This window comes from Pan paniscus, chromosome 2, assembly GCF_029289425.2.
Source record: "Pan paniscus chromosome 2, NHGRI_mPanPan1-v2.0_pri, whole genome shotgun sequence".
Classification (NCBI taxonomy): Eukaryota; Metazoa; Chordata; class Mammalia; order Primates; family Hominidae; genus Pan; species Pan paniscus.
In genome coordinates this window covers 12,322,867-12,342,834 of record NC_085926.1, presented here as the reverse complement: position 1 = coordinate 12,342,834, position 19,968 = coordinate 12,322,867, and the positions used below count along the sequence as shown (strand labels likewise).

General features: G+C 37.1%; 1 protein-coding gene across 7 annotated transcripts in view; it reads right to left on the bottom strand.

Annotated features, from left to right (window-relative positions):
- PPARG (peroxisome proliferator activated receptor gamma) overlaps nucleotides 1-19,968 on the bottom strand; it is a 146,045-nt gene that overhangs the window by 78,935 nt on the left and 47,142 nt on the right. Inside the window, exon 1 of one of the 7 annotated variants that reach the window (XM_063602183.1) lies at nucleotides 3,723-3,819. The exons of the other annotated variants lie outside the window; for them this stretch is intronic. Coding sequence (XP_063458253.1) covers nucleotides 3,723-3,804 — 82 coding nt within the window. The 5' untranslated portion in view covers nucleotides 3,805-3,819. Of the gene's footprint in view, nucleotides 1-3,722; nucleotides 3,820-19,968 lie in introns of those variants that run through there. 7 annotated transcript variants of the gene reach the window in all.

The window sequence follows — 19,968 nt, the reverse complement described above, 5'->3', positions numbered from 1 at the left end:
CCAGCACTTTGGGAGGTCGAGGCGGGAGAATTCCTTGAGCCCAGGAGTTCAAGACCAGCCTGGACAACATGGTGAAATCCTGTCTCTATAAAAATTACAAAAATTTGCTGGGTGTGGTAAGGTACGCCTGTAGTCCCAGCTACTAGTGAGGCTGAGGTGGGAGGATCACCGGAGCCCAGGGAGGTTGAGGCTGTGGTGAAATATGATATCAGGCCTCTGCACTCTAGCCTGGGTGACAGAGTGAGGCTCTGTCTCAAAAAAAAAGAAGATCTGTGTCAATAACTCAAATCTTTTCTGGACTTCTACTTCAGTGTATGAAAAACATTATAATCCAAGTTTCTCAATGCCTCTGAGAAGAAAACACGTAATTGTCACTTTTATTTAGGCCCAAAGAATAACTTCAATTTCTTCATAGGAAAATATTAATGAAAGTGGGGAATAATTTCATCATTTAAAAAAATTAGACACAAAGATGGTTTCTCTAAGTTTGATCATCTCCTTCTCAAAACACTCACAGGAGATCATGCAGATGCCCCGCTTCATTCATATAACTGCCACTTACTCTTGTGCAATAAAGAGTTCTGTGGTTTTTGTTTTTCCATATCCATAAAGTGTTTAAAATGTGTGTTTTTTTTTTTTTTTTTTTTTTTGAGATGGAGTCTCGCTCTGTCGCCCAGGCTGGAGCGCAGTGGCGCATTCTCAGCCTCACTGCAACCTCTGCCTCCTGGGTTCACGCCATTCTCCTACCTCAGCCTCCTGAGTAGCTGGGACTACAGGCGCCCACCACCACGCCTGGCTAATTTTTTGTATTTTTAGAAGAGACAGGGTTTCATCGTGTTAGCCAGGATGGTCTTGACCTCTTGACCTCGTGATCTGCCCGCCTCGGCCTCCCAAAGTTGTGGGATTACAGATGTGAGCCACCGTACCCGGCCTTTTTTTTTTTTAAACGGAGCCTTCTATTCTAGCCACAAGTGATTAACGCTACAAGGCTAAAGCAATAAATTCCATATAGGGCTTTAGATCTACTTGCACAAGTATTGTGTCATTTAATCCTCCCATTAATCCTGTGTGTTCTGTTAATATATGTGGAAACAGAAGGCCAGAGAAGAAAAATGGCGTGCTTAAATTCACACAGCAAATATGTGGCCAACAAAGGACTGGTCCTTATATTCCCTGGTACTACATGGGTCCCTTTAAACTTCTAGAAAGGTGAAAACTTTGGTCAGTTATCTAAATGTTTCTGAATATATAGTTGCCTGGAGATATGTAACCACAGATTAAGTATCCCTCAATAAAAATGGCATGCAATCACTCACTCACTCCTATCTCAGGAGAGACTCGTTTTGAAGGATTGTCTATTGCAGCATTTATCATGTCTCTAAGGCATATTTCCATTGCTCAATCAGCTCCAAAGGACAAGTGTGTCATCATCTTTCAAGGCTCTGGTGCAACAACTTAAAATTGTAGAATTCACACAGGACTAAGTCTGGCACTAAAAGCAGGAGGCATATTCAGCTTGAGCTTGTGGAAGCTTCCCTTCAATCTTGCCAATTTTTACTAGTGGAAATGGTTTCAGAGCCAGCATGAGGTTACTTGGGGTTGCTTGAGGAGCTCTTGATAAAAAGAGAAAGGGGAATAATATAAAGGGGTCACAGCAATGATGGAGCCTTGGAAAAAGTATGGAAGTCCTCTTTGGGCATAGTGGCTAAGTGTAGTCGAGATTTTTAATCTCATGAATATGACCAATCTACCTGGATATCTGAGTCATTCACACTAAATGTGCCACTTTTTCTTAAATAGCAGTACCCAACCATTTGCAACACCCCCAATTTCACTTTGCCTATGATGAGGAAGAAGGAGCACCTAAGAGGACTACTGTACCCATGCCAAATACCTCATCTCCACAGTGTTCAACTCTGCTGGCCTCGGCTAATGATGATCATATAGCTAATTTATTTTTAAGTCTGTCTGTTTTGGAAGAGGTGGAGTAATTATTTAAAGGTCATTTACAAAATGCAATAGGAGTAACAATCATAGGTCTTGGGCCTTTAGGAACTCACATTTTTAACAGAGAAACAGTGCTTATGAAGAAGTAGTAGCCAGAGACCCTATAAGACAAGGGTTAAATTATTGGTACAAAATATAATGTTTTAATTGCTAATAATTTCATTCTGCACTATGTTAATTAGGAAAAAAAGTACTGGATCATTCTTTTAGAGGAAATTGAGACTCAAAAAAATTAAACTCCGAGTAAATTCAAAGCATAAAATTAGAGATTAGCACAGAATGAAAACTAACTTGAATCACATAACCATCCCTTACCACAAACAGTACTTGCCTCTCAGTTAACCTATTTGTTGATATTTGTTGCACTGCATTCTAGACATGTTCTTTCAAAATAGACAAAACTATCAAATTTTGACTCAAGAACTATTTCACAGTATAGCCAGGACATTCTGCCCTGAGGCAGGCTAAATTAATAACTGAAGAAAGATAGCAACAATTTTTATGGCTTGCAGAAAAACAGAATAACAACAATTTATGGAATAAAACAAAACTCCTAGTTAAGAGGCTTAGATGATAGAAATACGTGTTGAATCAATTACTGTAATAAAATAAAACAGTACTTCAGGAAACATTTTCTTACTAATTTTTAAAAAGCTTTATATTTTAAAAACGGTGACTAATATGTTCAAACTTCAGGCTTCCAGGAAAATTAAAAGGTTAAAATGTAAAGCCATCCATTTCAGCAATTAAGTGACTTAATTTTAATGCTTTAGCACTTATATTATAAAACATGAATCACACTAGCTAACAATCTATTTTTACACAGAATCTGAGAAGAGAAAAATAAAATGAATAGAAATATAGACATCAATACGAGACAATACAAAACAGAAAAGGCTGTGCTAAGAAACTCCAGTAGAAGGAGCTATAGAAATGGAGAACTTATATTTTGCAATGGCCAAGAAAGAAATATTGAAAAGGAGGTATCTGATTCTGACACATCTGAAGAGAAGTTAATAGGTAGTCACTTGCAATAGGCATTTACTGTTTTAGGGACCTCATTTTCTTTATGCATAAAATGTGATGCTTGGAACAGATATTTTTCAAGGTTCCGACAATCTATTCTGCAATGCATTAGGCACTATGCTAGGAAGTATCCTAAGAAATCTAATAAAGAGCATCACTTGGTCCCACACTCTGGGAACTTACAATTCTTTGGGAGAGCTAAAGTACACACACAATATCTAGATTTCAAAATAGAACAGAAAAGAGCTGAGAGTACTTCAAGAGGAATAAAAGTGCTGCAAGAGGGATAAAAACAGTTATGAGAGATCTCTAACATATGAGATAAAAAGAGGAAAAAGTGACCCTTCAAGTCTAAAAAGCCCTTATGTATTCTTGGGAAATCTATGCAAACTCAGGAAATAAAAATGAACAGGATTGTTTTTGGATATAACTATACCTTTAATGCTTAAAATTCAGGAAATGGGAGCCATGCACAGAGATAAAATATAGATTAGGTTAGGTTTCCTTTTTTAAGGTTCTGAACATGTTTTTAAATGAACGCGATAGCAACGAGCTAAGCATTAAAATACTGGAGTGTACACATGATAGTATTAAAACAAACACAACCTGGAAGACAAACTACAAGAGTAATTTTACCCTTACATAAATGCCCCCACGTCCCCAATAGCCATATCTGGAAGGAACTTTACCTTGTGATATGTTTGCAGACAGTGTATCAGTGAAGGAATCGCTTTCTGGGTCAATAGGAGAATCTCCCAGAGTTTCACCCATAACAGCATGGAATAGGGGTTTGCTGTAATTCACACTGATATTTTGTCTCTATCTAGCAAAAGATCAATCCGTTAAAAGAAAAAGACTTGAAGTAACAGAATTTGTGAATACACCCATGAGTCAAGACATCAGTTTCCAAATATTTGGGAGAGATGGGAATAAACACAGAAAGGACTGGGCTTGAATTGGCTGGCACTGTCCTATTAGGAGCCAGCTGTGACAAAAAGTTGTGTCATAATGTTCACTGCTTTGGCAAGACTTGGTACATTACAGGGAAAATATTGCCACACTGTCTCGCCGGTGACCCACATGTTCAGTGTCTTGTGAGGGGCGTGAACTGTACTGTATTTAGAATTATCAGAGCAGAGACTGTTCAATATCCACTTGCATTTTTTATTGTTGTAAAATTCACAATTGCTTCTTAAATGGAAAACTTAAATCTCTTGCTTATGAAATACCAGAAAGCTTATTTGGGCAAAGTTTTCTTTCGGTGTCTATTCCTGGTTGAATCTCTAATCACATTATTTGAAGAAAAATTTGGAATTCAAATATGTATCCATAGTTTAAACGTTGGTATCAGCATGCTACTGAAATGTTATATTCCTAAGGTACTTACTCTACTGATTTGTGAAGCCCAAAATCATACTGACTGCTATCTAAATTCTGTAAAATTAAATAGCTGAGAGAATGAAGAAGGGTTTGATATGGTTTCAATTTTACACATCGGGGTTGCTTTCTTAAAAACTTCAGCTTATCCATCAATAGCGACTGCAGCAATGTTACACCAGCTGATGTTTGAACATCAATTGATGTTTAAACGATAAGTGCTATGTCATAATGAAAAAATGGTGTTCTCTATGAGAAGAATAACACACCACCAGAAAAAAATAGACTTACGCTGTTAGGTTGGCGAGGAATTGTGGTCAGTTTTGTAATCAGGAAAAAGCTGGCTTCTTGCTCAAGGCCTTTGCCCTTTTTGGCAAGGAGAAATACTAGCTGTGCCAAATTACCGATGTGGGAGCAGGTCTTGTCACATGAGTGGCCTATTAGAATTGCAGTGACTTTGCGGACTTTCAAAGACGCCCCCACACAGGGCAGTATATTAGAAGGCAATAATTCTCTGAATTATACTTATCGTGATATTCCGAGTAAAATAAATATATATCTGGTTAATCTCCATTGAGTAACTATTCATTCTTCAAGGGGACTAGTAAAAGTGTCCCTGTCCATCATGGTGCAAGAGCTTGATGGGGAAATGCTGGCTGGGTCTGAACAGCACGGAATAAAGTGGGGGAGTTGAGCAACTGTGCCATTAAACCCCAAAACATCTTTATTAAGGCAATCCAAGTTAAAGCAAAACTTGGGTTTGCTAATTTGTCCAAATGACTACAGTGATTACAGTTGTGTAAAATTAGTTTTCTCTATATTCAGTTGAATTCTCAATAAAGGAGCTTCTCCTTTCCTCCCCATGCTTGGAAATTTACTTATACTACAAAGTAATCCAGACACGATGGCACAATACTTAAGGATATGACTGAATTGAACTCAAGTCCTATACCAGTCTCTGTTACTCTTTGGCAACACACAGATGCAGTCTTTCCACCTGTCCTTATGTCCTCAAAGGGTCTCACTTCTGGACTCTTCATCTACTGTTACTTCTATTCTCTTTTTTCTCAGACACTATTCAACTTCTGAGTCTAGTGGGTAGTGAGGCCTTCTAAGCCTCTAATAGTTCCCATACCGTGCTTTAGCTTCTGAAACATAAGATTACATATTTTAACAGTTTATTATTCTATAGCATCAGAATCCGATAACACCTACTCCTATAGCACCCACCACATTCTGACATTCCGTCTTCCCCCAGACTATGTTTTACTTGAAAGCAAAAACCTCTCTTACTCATTACATTTCATGCATTTGTTTGTTCAACAAATATTCATTGCCAATATAATATGTGGCAAGCCTAAAGCTAGGTGCTAGGTAGACAATGATGAACAAGACGGATGTGTCAAAAAACAGTCAATTAGCAAAAACTACAATTTTAATAAACACAGGGCCTGCCACATAGCAGCTCAGTAAATGTTGCTTACACTTTTGGCAGCATACACAAACCAAGCAACACGCAAAGCATCCCTACATTACTAACAAAACAGTTATACAATGTGGATTATTTAATCATATTTTATGGTAATGATAGTTGCACTGCAGTGCTGGGTCACTTAAGAAATAACTTGCTTACATGGACATTCAAATGAATGAAAATAAAGATAGATGAGCCAATCTCATTTGTATCTTATTATGTATCTGTTTTGTCTTTAGATACTGAAAAGACTTATTTCTACATTTATTCATCCCATCATTCATCAAATACCTACTAAGCACCAGGTACTGACCTAGGCTTAGGTGGTAAATAATAAGCCAAGGTTTCTATACTTAATGAGTTCACATGTAACTATATCAAAATTATCCAAATATACTTAAAAGAGTGATCTTTTCATTGGCTTAAACTTGAAGGTCAATTGGCATGCAATGATATGAGAAATAATATATTTGTTTAAGTACAGTCATTACTACCAGTAAACAGTATATGATCATCAGAGAATTTATAAGACATGCACGTGACTATCCCTATCTTCAAAGCCTTAAGATTCCCCCAGTGTCCTGCCCTTTATAATACTGATTGGAAAGATATTACAATAAGATACATAAAACAGCATGCTGGTGATTTACATGATAAGATCTTAGAACTTTAGATCTTGCTTAGGGTGCTTTGTACACCAATGGGTTGTCAGCACTTTGCACGTCAATGCAGCAGTCTATTGCTATTCATCCTATGGATGGTCCCCTTGCAGGATAGTCCTTGGTAATGTTACAGAGTGAGGAGGAGTGGTAAAAGACCACTTTCCTTATGCACTATGTACTCCTTCTGTTGAGGGATGTAAGGTTCTGTGCAATGTAGAGGTTGAGAAGAGGGCCATCTCTCCTAGGACTTTGGAGACAGAAGGGTATGGATGTGACTTTGAGTACACCACCACATCCTCAGCAGGAGAAAGAATGGGGATAATGAGGAATGATTCTATAATGAGGAGGATGAAAACTTAACTCTACCCCAGTTCATGATATTTGAAAAAATTGACCGCTTGGTATTAGAGAAAGCTACTCTTCAACATTTAGTCTTCAATATTACTTCACAGAACCTGTCTTTGGCTACAAGAATCTGAATATTACTCAGCCATAAAAACTCTTTACACTTTGGTACTTTTAGGAGAAGGCAATTCAACCAATAAAAGCTGTGAATGATTCAATAACAAAAAGTAAGAAAAGGTCTAAAAATCTATAGTTAATAAAATCATGGTATTGAACCTATATAAAGTTATTTTTAGCATTGGTGTTGGGATGACTTACATAAAATATTCCCATAATATAGAATATTAAATACTTTGGAGCCTGCATTATTCTTGAAAGCTAATGAAAACTTCACTCTTTTTTTTTGCTATAAATTTGGAATTTATTCTCTAGAATAAATATGAATTTTAAAAATTGCTTAAATTGCTTTTTCTTTTGTGTGAAATAAGCTATGTTAGTATTGGTATAAAATTGTATGTACAGTATTTTTTTCTTTTGCTATAACCTCATTTAAAAATCTGCTTCATTTAATGCTATAAGTGCTACTAACATTTATGGTAGCTTCTAAAAGGTTAAGCATTTAGATCTCATTGCATCCCTAGAACCTAGCAGAGTCCCTGGTTGGCATTAAAACACACATATTGTTTTTGTTGATGATGAGAGTAATGAAAGAACAGCACATCCATATCACATGTATCATTCAAGAAGGAGTTCAGAGACCTAACGAACTGATAATAGCATCCATTTTCTTCTTGTTTCAATAAGATGTAAATTTCTGGATGATGCTCCAACGGAAGCCAGATAATTGCTAACAACCAGAATGACCAGCCAAGCTCACTTCTTCCCCTACCCAAAAGAATGGCTGCCTTTTCCTAGTGCAATTCAGATTGGCTTGGAACTTTATTTTCAAGTGGTGGTTGCATCAGTTCAGGGTTTCTTCATAGTCACAGGGGAGAGACAACATGAGAGAAATGCTGGGCCAATGGGACACTCCTTCGAGAAGAACAAATAATCCTGTATCCTGGATGTAAATTTCACCACAACCATCACAACAAGCCGGATAGTCCCATAAAAGCAGACAAAGGAAGGTCAATGTTCAATGTATCTGTGCCCCTTTTGGAAAATTTTTTAAATTAAAAAAATTTTTGACCGGGGTCTTGCTATGTTGCCCAGGCTAGTCTCCAACTCCTGGGCTCAAGTGACCCCCCCTGCCTCAGCCTCCAGAGCAGCTAGGATTTCAGTTGCTCACCACCACACTCAGCTGTGTCTTTTTTTGTTGTTGTTGTTGTTTTTTGAGACAGGGTCTCACTCTGTCCCTCAGGCTGGAGTGCAGTGGCACAATCTAGGCTCATTGCAACCTACCTCCACCTCCCAGATTCAAGAAATTCTCCTGCCTCAGTCTCTCATGTGTCATTTTTTTGAAAGGCAAATCCATTCTTCTTTAACCAAAAACTGTAATTTTGTTCAGATTTTCAAAAGTAATATATTTTATGGACATAATTATATTAAACAATTATATTATTTTGATTTAAAGGAAAATAATGCTGCTGGGTGCAATGGCTCACACCTGTAATCCCAGCACTTTGGGTGGCTAAGGCAAGAGGATCCCTTGAGCCCAGGAGTTGGAGACCAGCCTGGGCAACAGAGTGAGACCCTGCCTCTACAAAAAAATAAAATAATTGGCCAGGCATGGTGGCATGTACCTGTAGTGTCAGCTACTTGAGAGGCTGAGGCAGGAGGGCTGCTTGAGCCCAGGAGACCGAGGCTGCATTGAGCTGTAATCGCATCACTGCACTCTAGCCTGGGTGACAGAGACCCTGTCTTAAAAAAAAAGAAGCCAGTAACTCCAGTAAATGTATCTTTGGTATAAAAAAAAAAAGGTCTTCTTAACTCAGAAGCAGTAGAAAAGAACACTGACATTGGAGCCAGAAAGCCTAGGTTTTAGGTTTTTGTCTTGGCTCAGCCACAAACCTACTGTGTCAACTCTTTGGGTCCACATTTCTCATCTCTAGAATCAGAAAAAGCCCTTTCCACAAAACAGAATAATCCTTGAGGTCTTTTTGAGTTTTAATGTTGAGATACTGAATAATATGTCGTAATTCATTTATTTAAAATTTAATGGAAATTCTCCATATTGTATACTTATTCATGTTCTGATCCTGAGTTACTATTTCCTTTTCATACTTGACTCATACCTAGGTGACAGTATAAAAGGCACTTTCATCTGAAAAAATAGTGTCTGATGATAAATTAAAAGTCTCAAAAGGAAAAAACCAACTGAAAACTTCCTTTTCTGCCCACCTTCAAAAGTTAACTTCCCTCTAATACCTGAAAAAGAGCCTAACCTGTTTAACCACTTTCTAGGGATCAACTAAACACTTTTGAAATTACTGTAACTTTGAACCAAAGACGTCCCACCTAAACTATGTTAACTTGTCGTTGCATGTAATATCTGAAATTCTCTAGTAAGCTGTTTTCTAGCATAGTAAAATACCGTGAACTATATTATCAACTGACACATTTTCATGTTGTGGGAAACCTAAACCTCTAAAACATGTATCTTTTTCAGTTTTCAGATTTTATCAATGAATTTTTCAAGATCAGTTATATGGAGATTTATTGGGTAGCACATCCTGTCACTGGTGAAGCACACTGGGAATTCACAAAGGTTCTACAGCAAGCGTAGAGCCGCGGAGCTGCACTCAGTTTCAGCTGGTGTCACTTACCAGTTCTGTGACTGTGCTAAAGGAAATTTACGGACTGTTGAAATCACGGGCTCACAAAACTTAATAGGAGGGAGATTGGCATATTCCAACTCTTCATTTTTGATATAAGGAAAATGGGTTCCAGAGGAATGAAATGATTTGCCCAAAGCATGACCTAGATAAATTAGCAGCAGAGTTTGAGCTAGAAACCAGGTTTCTTGATTCCCAGTCCAAAGCTCCAAACGATGCTCTATCTCATTAAAATGATGCAGTAAGACGTTCAAATCAATTCTTCAGGTCAATGATCCTTAATGCCAACAGTCATGGTGGAAGTCATCAGCATGAAAGCATTTTTCTATGATGAATCACTTAATGCGGATGAATTACCTATGAAAATGTCATCATTCACCACAGGGTTTAGATATGGTGCTCTCTACAAAGTAAGTACTCAATCATGACTTGGTAATTAAAATTTGATAATATTTGAACATCAGTTCATGGAGTCATTTTGCTGACAAATGTTCTCTTGCCTCATTCACAGATTCTTCATGAGTCATCCCAGCATTCTGGGGTTCTTCTGGTATGATGTTTTTGTTTCTATTGACAAAGTTCTTTGCTCTTAAGAAAATGATAACATTACTATTTGAAAATTTCTACTTTGAGGTAACAATACTCTAAAAAAAAACACCTTGGATCTGTATAGTGTTTTTATTTCGTTTGAAACTCACAACAATGCTGGGAGGTTATTCAAAGCAAAAGAAGAAAATAATAACAACTATTGAATAGGGTTTCAATGTGGAACCAGATAATAGTTTTTGGCAGTAAAGCTTTGAGTAATTTGTCTTTATTCAAAATGAACAAAGAGTCAAACAGACCTGGGTTTGCATTCAAGCCTTGTCACATCTCTGTTTTCTTATCTTTTCGGAGTTGTGAGAATTAGAGATGATTTAAATAAATCAGCATCTGGAACAGAGTAGGCTCTCAAAATTATATTATGAATTCTTATAATCAAATATTTAAATCTTACATGACACTTTAATAAAGCAATAAGAGCTGTCATCAAGCAACACTCTTATCACTCTTATGTTAACAGGAGCTACATAAATATGTTTCAGGAAGAGACGGTATATAGAGTATGGAATCTTCAAAAGCAAGTACAAATTTTTAAAGTTCACTTAGCGGAAGTAGACATATTTTCTTCATAACAACAAATAGATATTTGACTGAAAATAAAAGGTAACTGTGAAATCAGTACATAATAAACTTAATTTTGATGGCAATTAAACCACAGGCAACACAGAGTATATTTTATGTTTATTTTCCAGTAAGATTCATCAGTCCATTAATAGTAGATTGGTTCAGTCTAAAAGTTTGTCTCTAACAATCTTTATTAGACACATTATAAATTCTTTCCCAATCTAGAACTTTACATTTGAACTTACAGAATATATCTTAAAGCAGCATTAGTAAAAGTAAGAAGACATGAAAATATAAACTAGCTTTAAGTAAGATTCAGATTCCACATTTATTGAGTGCCTACGCTGTCAGGGGCTGTGCTAAGTCTTTTAAAATATAAAAATTTGTCTAGACTTTATAAAAATTCTGTGAAGTTGGCTGGGCGTGGTGGTTCACACCTGTAATCCCAGGACTTTGGGAAGCCGAGGTGGGTGGATCACCTGAGGTCAGGAGTTTGAGACCAGCCTGGCCAACATGGCGAAACCCTCTCTACCAAAAATACAAAAATGACCTGGGTGTGATGGCACATGCTTGTATTCCCAGGTACTCAGGAGGCTGAGGCACGATAAGTACTTGAACTTGGGAGGCAGAGGTTGTAGTGAGCCGAGTTTGCCCCACTGCACTCCAGCCTGGGTGATAGAGCAAGATTCTGTCTCAAAAAAAAAAAAAAAAAAAAAAAAAAAAAAAAAAAAAATTCTGTGAGATTGAATGGTAGCCCCATTTCACAAAAAGGAAACAAGCTCAGAAAGAATGAGGGTGATGTTATGATTAGATAATGGGCTGCTAAATACCGAGCAATACAGTTAAGTATCACATAACTAGGGATAGAATAATAAATAAGACTAAGCATCAATTCTCAAGCCATTTTCCTACTTTTAGTAAAGAGGATAAGACAAGCACAACGCACTCTAATATACGAGTAGGTGGTTTGAGAGAAGTGCAAACAATCATGACCATTACTGGAGTAATTTCTGTTGAGCTATGTATTCTGCCTCTACTGCAGTACTCGCCACTGACTTGAGGCCCTCAACCCTGTGAAGTCATTTATTATCACCATTTTACAGATAAAGAAATTGAGTTTTGAGATCACATAGCTAATAAGAGGCAGAGAAGGGATTTAAACCAGATGTAATGGAGTGCGAAAGATATTCAGAGATGAACAGAGCCCTTCTGACTGTGCATGGAGATGGAAGGAATCCAAAAAGCCTTCAGGAAAGAGAGGAAATCTGAGATGAGCCTGAAAGACAGAGAAGCTTTGGATGGCAGGAACAAGGAAAGGGAACAGAGTGAAGAAAGGCAAGACTCAACCAAGAGAGAAGAGTGAGAATGAACTTGGGGAATGAGAATCCACGGTATTGGGCACCTGTGGGACGTCTTGGATAGAAATTTCCAAGGGCTACTAGGCAGTGATTTAGATCAACACAGAGGAGCCAAAAACAACAAACGTGTCTTAGACCTACTGTTTCAGGCTGGCAGAGTTCTGTGTGCACATCATTAAATAATACTGTACGTGTGTAGGATAGGATAAAAGAAATCTCTTTAGTAAAGATACTGAATTTCAAATGAAGTACAATACAGTTTACGTATGTTAAATCTTTGTATTTGAAAGCTTGGTGGTTTTTAAAGATACTAGAGTGTTTTCTAGTCTTTATATCTTCTTTCCTCAAAGGAAACATTTTCATTTTCCTTGAAGGAAAGAATACACTGCTGCTTTTCTATCTGAAAAGGTAGGGGTTTTTTTGTTTAAAAAAAAAAAACACCTTTCATTATTATAGAACCAATCCGCGTTCATTGTTAAAAATTAGAAAATACAGACTGGTAAAAACAAAATGATTATATTTCCACTACCAGATATAACCAATGTTGAACTCTTAAAGTTTATGCATCTGGGTCTTTTCCTGGGCATATGTATGATCATATGTATATACAGATACATAAGCACATACACATATACATATACATACAGCATGTGTATTTTTTAATCAAAATGAGATATGGTACTTCCTGGTAGTCCTCTGCTTTTTCAAGTCAATAATCTCCATCTTTTCATTTAATTACATTTTCATTTCAAACAATACCCAGCCCATAGTCACATTTCCCCAGCTGACCCCAAATGTTCTTTATAGTTGGTTTGCTCCAACCCTAATCTAATCCAGTATGATGAAATGCATTTGGCTGTATGTTCCTAAGCTGTTTTAAATCTAGCATGACTACTCCTTCCCCTTAATTTTAAGGCCACTGACTAATTGAAGAGGTCAGGCCAGTTATCAGATAGAATGTCTCAACTTCTGAATTTGTCTGGTTGTTTTCTTGTTGTATCATTTAGCTTGATTCTCTATCCCCTGTGTTTCCTATAAACTGGACACTATATCCAAGGATTTCTGGATTCAAGTTAAACATTTTAGGCTTGAATATACCATAGGGGATGTGTACTTCCTATTCCATCACATCAGAAGGCAAAATATATGACTGACCATCAGCCATGGTAAAATCTACCACTAAGTTAGAATGGTGATATGTCTCATCTCTCCATTGTACAGTTACTTTTTCTCCTTCAATTAGACAGTCATCAGTGCAATGTTACTTTGGTATTACAAGGATGTTCAGTTTCATTAATCATTCACCTAAAGGTGTAACAAACTTTATCATCTTTTCCTGAATCAATACTTGGAGTTTATGAAATGTTTTTCTAATTCCACCACTCTTTCCACATTTATTAGTAGGAAATTTTTTTTCTTTTTTTGAGACAGGGTCTTGCTCTGTTGCCCAGGTTGGAGTGCAGCAGCGCGATCATAGCTCACCGCAACCTCTGACTCCCAGGCTCAAGCGATCCTCCTACCTCAGCCTCCTGAGTAGCTGAGACCACAGGCGTGTGCCACCATGCCCAACTAACTTTTGTATGTTTTTGTAGAGATGGGGTTTCACCATGTTGCCCAGGCTGGTGTTGAATTTCTGGGATCAAGTGATCTGTCCACCTTGGCCTCCCAAAGTTCTGGGATTACAGGCATGAGCCACTGTACCCAGACAGCAGGCATTTTTCTATAAGGAAGATCTTTCCTTCAGCAACTAAAGCCATGTAATTACCCCGAAATATAGTTCCTACAAGAAAGGAAGACTGCTTGTTTAATTTGTTCTCTTTTATTAAAAAGGTAAATATCTTCAACACCAAACATTCCTAGGCACATCTCTTTCCTCTGTTCATTGAATGTTCACATCATAAAACACTTACATATCTAAGTTTTTCTTTTTCAGCTATTTTTAGAGAATTTTATTTCAAATTCACCTTTCTCCATTTTCCTTGGCCCTATGGACAGTTAACGGGACACCCATCCCATGGTTCTTCAAATATCTAATCTTTTTTTTTTTTTTGAGACGGAGTCTTGCTCTGTTGCCCAGGCTGGAGTGCAGTGGCGTGATCTCAGCTCACTGCAACCTCCACCTCCCAGGTTCAAGCGATTCTTCTGCCTCAGCCTCCCAAGTAGCTGGGACTACAGGCATGTGCCACCATGCCTGGCTAATTTTTGCATTTTTAGTAGACACTAGGTTTCACCATATTGGCCAGACTGGTCTTGAACTCCTGACCTTGTGATCCGCCCGCCTTGACCTCCCAAAGTGCTGGGATTATAGGTGTGAGCCACCGCGCCCAGCCATCTAATCCTTTTTATTGCATATACAAAACCACTTACCAACCCCTAATAATATAACTTATGCTTTGGTTTTACCCGATGATTTCCACCAACAGATTTTCAGTGTTTAGCAGGTAGTTATTCCTAAATTACAGGGCATAGTTAGAATACAAACTTAACTGGTTCTTCCAAAGTTATGTTGTATGCCTGCATAGCTTTAGGAAAAGAGTCCAAGATTCCTGACAGGTTTGTGGACTAATAAACCACATTCCAACCATCTAGTTTATTCTTTATACTCCTGGAGTGCTTTTCTTCAGATACCTCTAGGAAGTAAGATGTTACATTTTTATTTTTAAAAACACGGCCTCTATTTTAATAAACTTTTTATTTGAAACTTTGGAAACATTTTATTGAAACACAGAGGGAAGGAGGGGATGATGAAAACTTGGACAAGAAGTAACTTTTACCACTCTAAAGTAAGCACCTCTCCCCCGCAATAAAAATAAAAATAAAATTGAGACTTAATTCAGTCCTCCTCCTAATTATGTTTTTGTTATCTATTGCACACAGTCAGATGAATAGCTCAAAATGCCTACAGCAACTCTGGGCAAGTTGACAAATATCCTACACATTGAAATGAGAAGACGGAAGGAGGCAGATTGCTTAATTGTTACTTGGGAATTCAGGGAGGTGGACAAGCCAAAATCTGTACGGGGATCCAAAGAGCACAACTCCTTCCTTAGGCAGCAGAAGAAAACAATGGGCCAGGTTCTCATTCTGTGTAATCTCATAGGATGGTTCCATTGTATAGCCCATTGTTTCTTCCATGTACTGCCTGAAGGGGAAGTATATTGTTATCTATGGGAGAGCTTCCATAAGAGAGTTACATAGGATGAGAAGGTAGCCTCTGGGAGATTAATGAGTGATGGGGAGCCAGTCTTGTACGGAACTTTCAGATCACTTTGAGAACTGTGTACCTGAAAGACCTATGCAGTAAGGTCAGGAAGCTTGCGTGAGCAAGAATTAGTGAGACAAGCAATATGCCACATATGCCATGCTGAATAAAGGGGCTTTGTTAGAGTATTTGAGGGAGGGGGAATCATTAGGAGGTAGAGATTCACAGATAACAGAAGTGTGAGGATGCGACTCTCATGTGTGCAAGAAATCCTGGAGAACATTTAAACTAACACCCTCTTTACAGATGGGGAAACCAAAGCAAAAAGAGGTTAAGTGACTTGCCCAGGGCCTTGCCCAAGTAGAGTCAGTGACAAAGTCAAAGCTAGAATCCACGATACTGTAGTTACTGGATCCATTCTTTGGTTCCACTAAAAGTATTTTTTCAGCTGTGTCTTCTGACCTTGGAAGGGTCAAGGGCGAAAAGATCTAATACCTAAATATTCTTAGGAGATCTAGAAGTCTTCATAAAAAGCTTTTAAAACAGCGTTATTGATGCATATTTTACATAGCATAAAGTTCACCATTTTGAATGTGCAATTCAACGCATTTTAGTAAATTTACCAAGCTTTGCAACCATCACCATAAATCAGTTTTAGAACATTTTCATCACCTAGTAAGATCTGTCATGCTGATTTACAATCAAACACCAATTACTACCCCCAATCCCAGACAACTGTTAATCTATTATACTTTTCTGCCTCTATAGATTTGCTTCTTTTATTAGACATTTCAGATAAATGGAATCATATGATATATGGTCTCATGTGTTTGGTTTTTTTTCACTTAGCATAATGTTTTGGAGGTTCTGAGGTTGAGTCTGGAGGTTCAGGTTGTGGCATGTGTCAGCAGTTCATGCCTGTTTACTGCTGAACTGCCTAGATTAGGCTGTGTATTGATACAGCACATTTTGTCTATCCATTCAGCTGATGGACATTTAGATTGTTTCCGATTTCTGAGGAAAAGTTTTTAACTCTGTTTTCAATTTTACCTTAATTTTAATGACATAAAATGTATAAGAATTCATATTTTAGATTATATGTATGATTTTATAACTGAATACAGACAAGCAGTTTCAGCGCCACAGTTTCTACCTGTGATTTCAGTGGTGCCCAATATCACAACTTTAGTTGTCTAAGGTTAGTGAAAGAAGAACAAAGGTAAACTTTTAATATGTAAATGATTCATCTGAGTTAACTGAAGTTCAAACTAGATCCAGTAATACTGTAGAAAGGAATGTTTCACAGAAGAGTTGAAAAAGAAAAAAGTCTTGGAAAAATTTAATCAGATACGGCATTAAGCAGCAAACGGTGTTGAATCCCCAAAAGTATATGCTATAGCAGTAATTTCCATATTTGTACCTTTAATGTTAAGGGCTTTACAACTTATTTTAAAATTTATTTTGGTTGTGTAAATATATAAGAGCTATAAACATAGTTTACAACTTGTTTTACATATATTTAAGTTACATTTAATACAAATTATGTGAACACTGAGAATCATTAGAAATTTTTTCCTTGAAGTCTGTGCTGTACTCAAGCAATTTTAAGAGAGATATATATATATAGTAATAAAATAACTGAAACAATTTAAATTCTGTCATAATACAAATAAAGACAAAAGAGGAGACATAACTTGTGCAAAAATCACACAGCCAATTAGTGACAGCTAGGTCTAAAACACAGCTCATCAGTGTCATGGTTACAAAACATTTATTACAAGTTGTATGTTGTTAATCTCATTGAGCCTTTCATCATTTTATAAACAAGACTTTTATTAAAATTGAGACACAAAACAGATTCATTTTCTAAGTCATACTTTCCTACCTATGCCTGAATAATGATTGCCTTCCAAACCTTTAGTTTAGGATCTAAGATCTGGTATTCACAGAGTTGGCATGGGGAAGTGAATTGTTTTAGCTAACTTTAAGACTGAAGAGGCAGAAGGATATATTTATTTGTCCTTCTGTTATTCATGAAGGATTGGTTCCAGGACGTTGTGGATACAAAAATCCAAGATGCTCAAGTCCCTAATCTAAAATAGCATAGTATTTGAACATAACCTATGCACATTCTCCCATATACTTTAAATCATCTCCAGATTATGTATAATAACTAATACAATGTAATGCTATGTAAATAGTTGTTTATACCGTATTTTACATTTTGTATTTTTAATTATTGTATTGCTATTTTTATTTATTTTTAAAAAATACTTTTGATCCATAGTTGGTTGAATCCATGGATGTGGAACCCATGAATGGGGGCGGGGGTGGGAGCAACTGCAAATGGTAAAAACAGAAGAGCCAGGCTCGACTTTCAGCTCCGCCACTAACTCGGTTTATGAATTCAGGCAAGTCGCAACAGCTCTGCTCTTAAGTCCCCATTTTTCAAGTGGAGATAGGGAAAGGAGAGTAGATTAGATGGCTTCTAAGATTTTCTTTGAGCTCTTCGTTTCATGAATTTTAAGTGTTAAAAGGAATCTTCCATTATAAACTCTTGCTCTATTCAGAATCAGCCTAACCTTTGCATAGGTTAACAATATTATTGCTATACTCTGCCCACACACCCACCTGTCCTCCCACTTTTTTGTTCACTATTTCCTAACACATAAGTTCTACTCAGAACAATGTACCTACTCACTCCTATGTGCCTATAGTATACAGTAAGTCCTCAAGAAATACTGAATAGATGCATTAGTGTAGAAATGAATGTATATATTCTTATTTTCTGCCATCCACTAAGACTTGTTTCTGGCTTCCTGATCTTTCTTATGCTGTAACACAATGAGATATTTCTATTGGTTGGCACAAATTAAATGCTCTTTGAATGCCAATTCATCCTAGTAACTCATATAGAGTCAATACCACATAATTTAGACCTGATCTGTTTCACGTATATTTGTTTTATTTCTCCAAGTACATTATTTGTTTTATTTCTCCAAGTATATTATTAAGTCATTTGAAGACATGAAAGAGTATGCCTTCTAGTTCATTTATAATTCTTAGCGCAGCATTAGGTGTTCAAGACTTGATTGATTGATTGCTAAACTCCAAACAGACAAGCTACTGTATTTTTAAAGGCCTTCAGGAGAGTACCCTATTCAAACTTAAATGTCCACAAGAAGCTCAGCCCCCTTGCTTTACTTTCAGAAGAGGTTGTAAGAAAGATGGTTATCACTCTTTGCATAATGTCTTTATAAAAACCTAAAGGCCTTTGTTCAAATATTCTTCTTCCTTACCTTCTTTTCCCAGCTAAATAATCAGTTGCTCATAACTAGTTCCTGAGACCTGATTCAGTTTTCAGTACTTTAAACAAAATAAAGGCACTTAACTATTATTAAAAAATAATAGCTATCAAATCTGGGGGACTCTAAAGGAGAATCTATCCACAGCAAACCTTCTAGAGTAGATAAAATTAATTTCAGAGTAGATTATTAAGGTAATCAGCAGGGATGTTCAGCTAATCTTTTTCAAAGAAGAACAAAGTTATCAAGAATAATGTAAATGTTTCCATTTTTCTAAAGAACTATTATCTTCCATCTTTTTTTTTTCTCTGAAGTGTTTCTAGTAGATGTCAGCATCACTAGTCCTCAAAGAGTATCAAGAGGTGAAAACTCACAACATGGAAAACCTCAGACAGGAAGCTTAACGTTAGTGTTGCATAAAAGATACCACAAACTCCTGACCTGGTTATCCTCCTCCCCACAACTCCCCAAGAGCAACCAGCATTAATCTGATGTATCTTGTGATGTTTAGAATGTGTTCGCAAACCAATTCTCATCTTATTACGGAGAGTTCAGATCAGCAGCATTTTGGTTCCAGCGCTGTCTCAACTGGAGTATCATTTTCCCTTTGATACATTCTCATAACTCCCACTTCTTACCCTTCCTAATTAATGTCTCTGAGATAAAGAGATTAAATTAAGATGGGCATATACCTCCTTACCCAAACTGGGACACTTTTAAGAGTGAAAGAGGGCACTATCAAAAAATCACACTAGGACAACAGGCATAAACCGGGACTGTCAGGCAAACCAGGACATACCATCACTTTAAGATTAAGCAAGGTAAGGAGATTTAGAAAGGACAGTGGTGTCACGACGTCTTTGGTCCTGGCAACTGGAAACTAGGTCAGTGCTGCCATTCTTGTTTTGTTTTTTTTTCCCCACATTGCCTTCTACTTCTAATGATTAGCTCATTGATCTAGGAATCATATTAATACTTTTATTGGAAATCTGTAATTAGAACGTGGTGGGGTGAATTTTCTTTGCTTTGCTTTTCTTCTTCTTTTTCCACTGAAGGTTCACACAGGGCAGCTGTTTTGTAGAGGGTGAGAATTGCAAAGCTTTTGCCGTAGGCTCTCTTGCATTAAGAATTGTTGCATCTGGCCACTTTTCAAGCAACCAGATGTGAAATAAGTAATGCCCGTTTCAATTACAAATCTCATTTTAATATCTTTCAACATAAACAACAATAGTCAATTTGTGTATTTCAAGGCTTCCAAGAGGTGACAGACA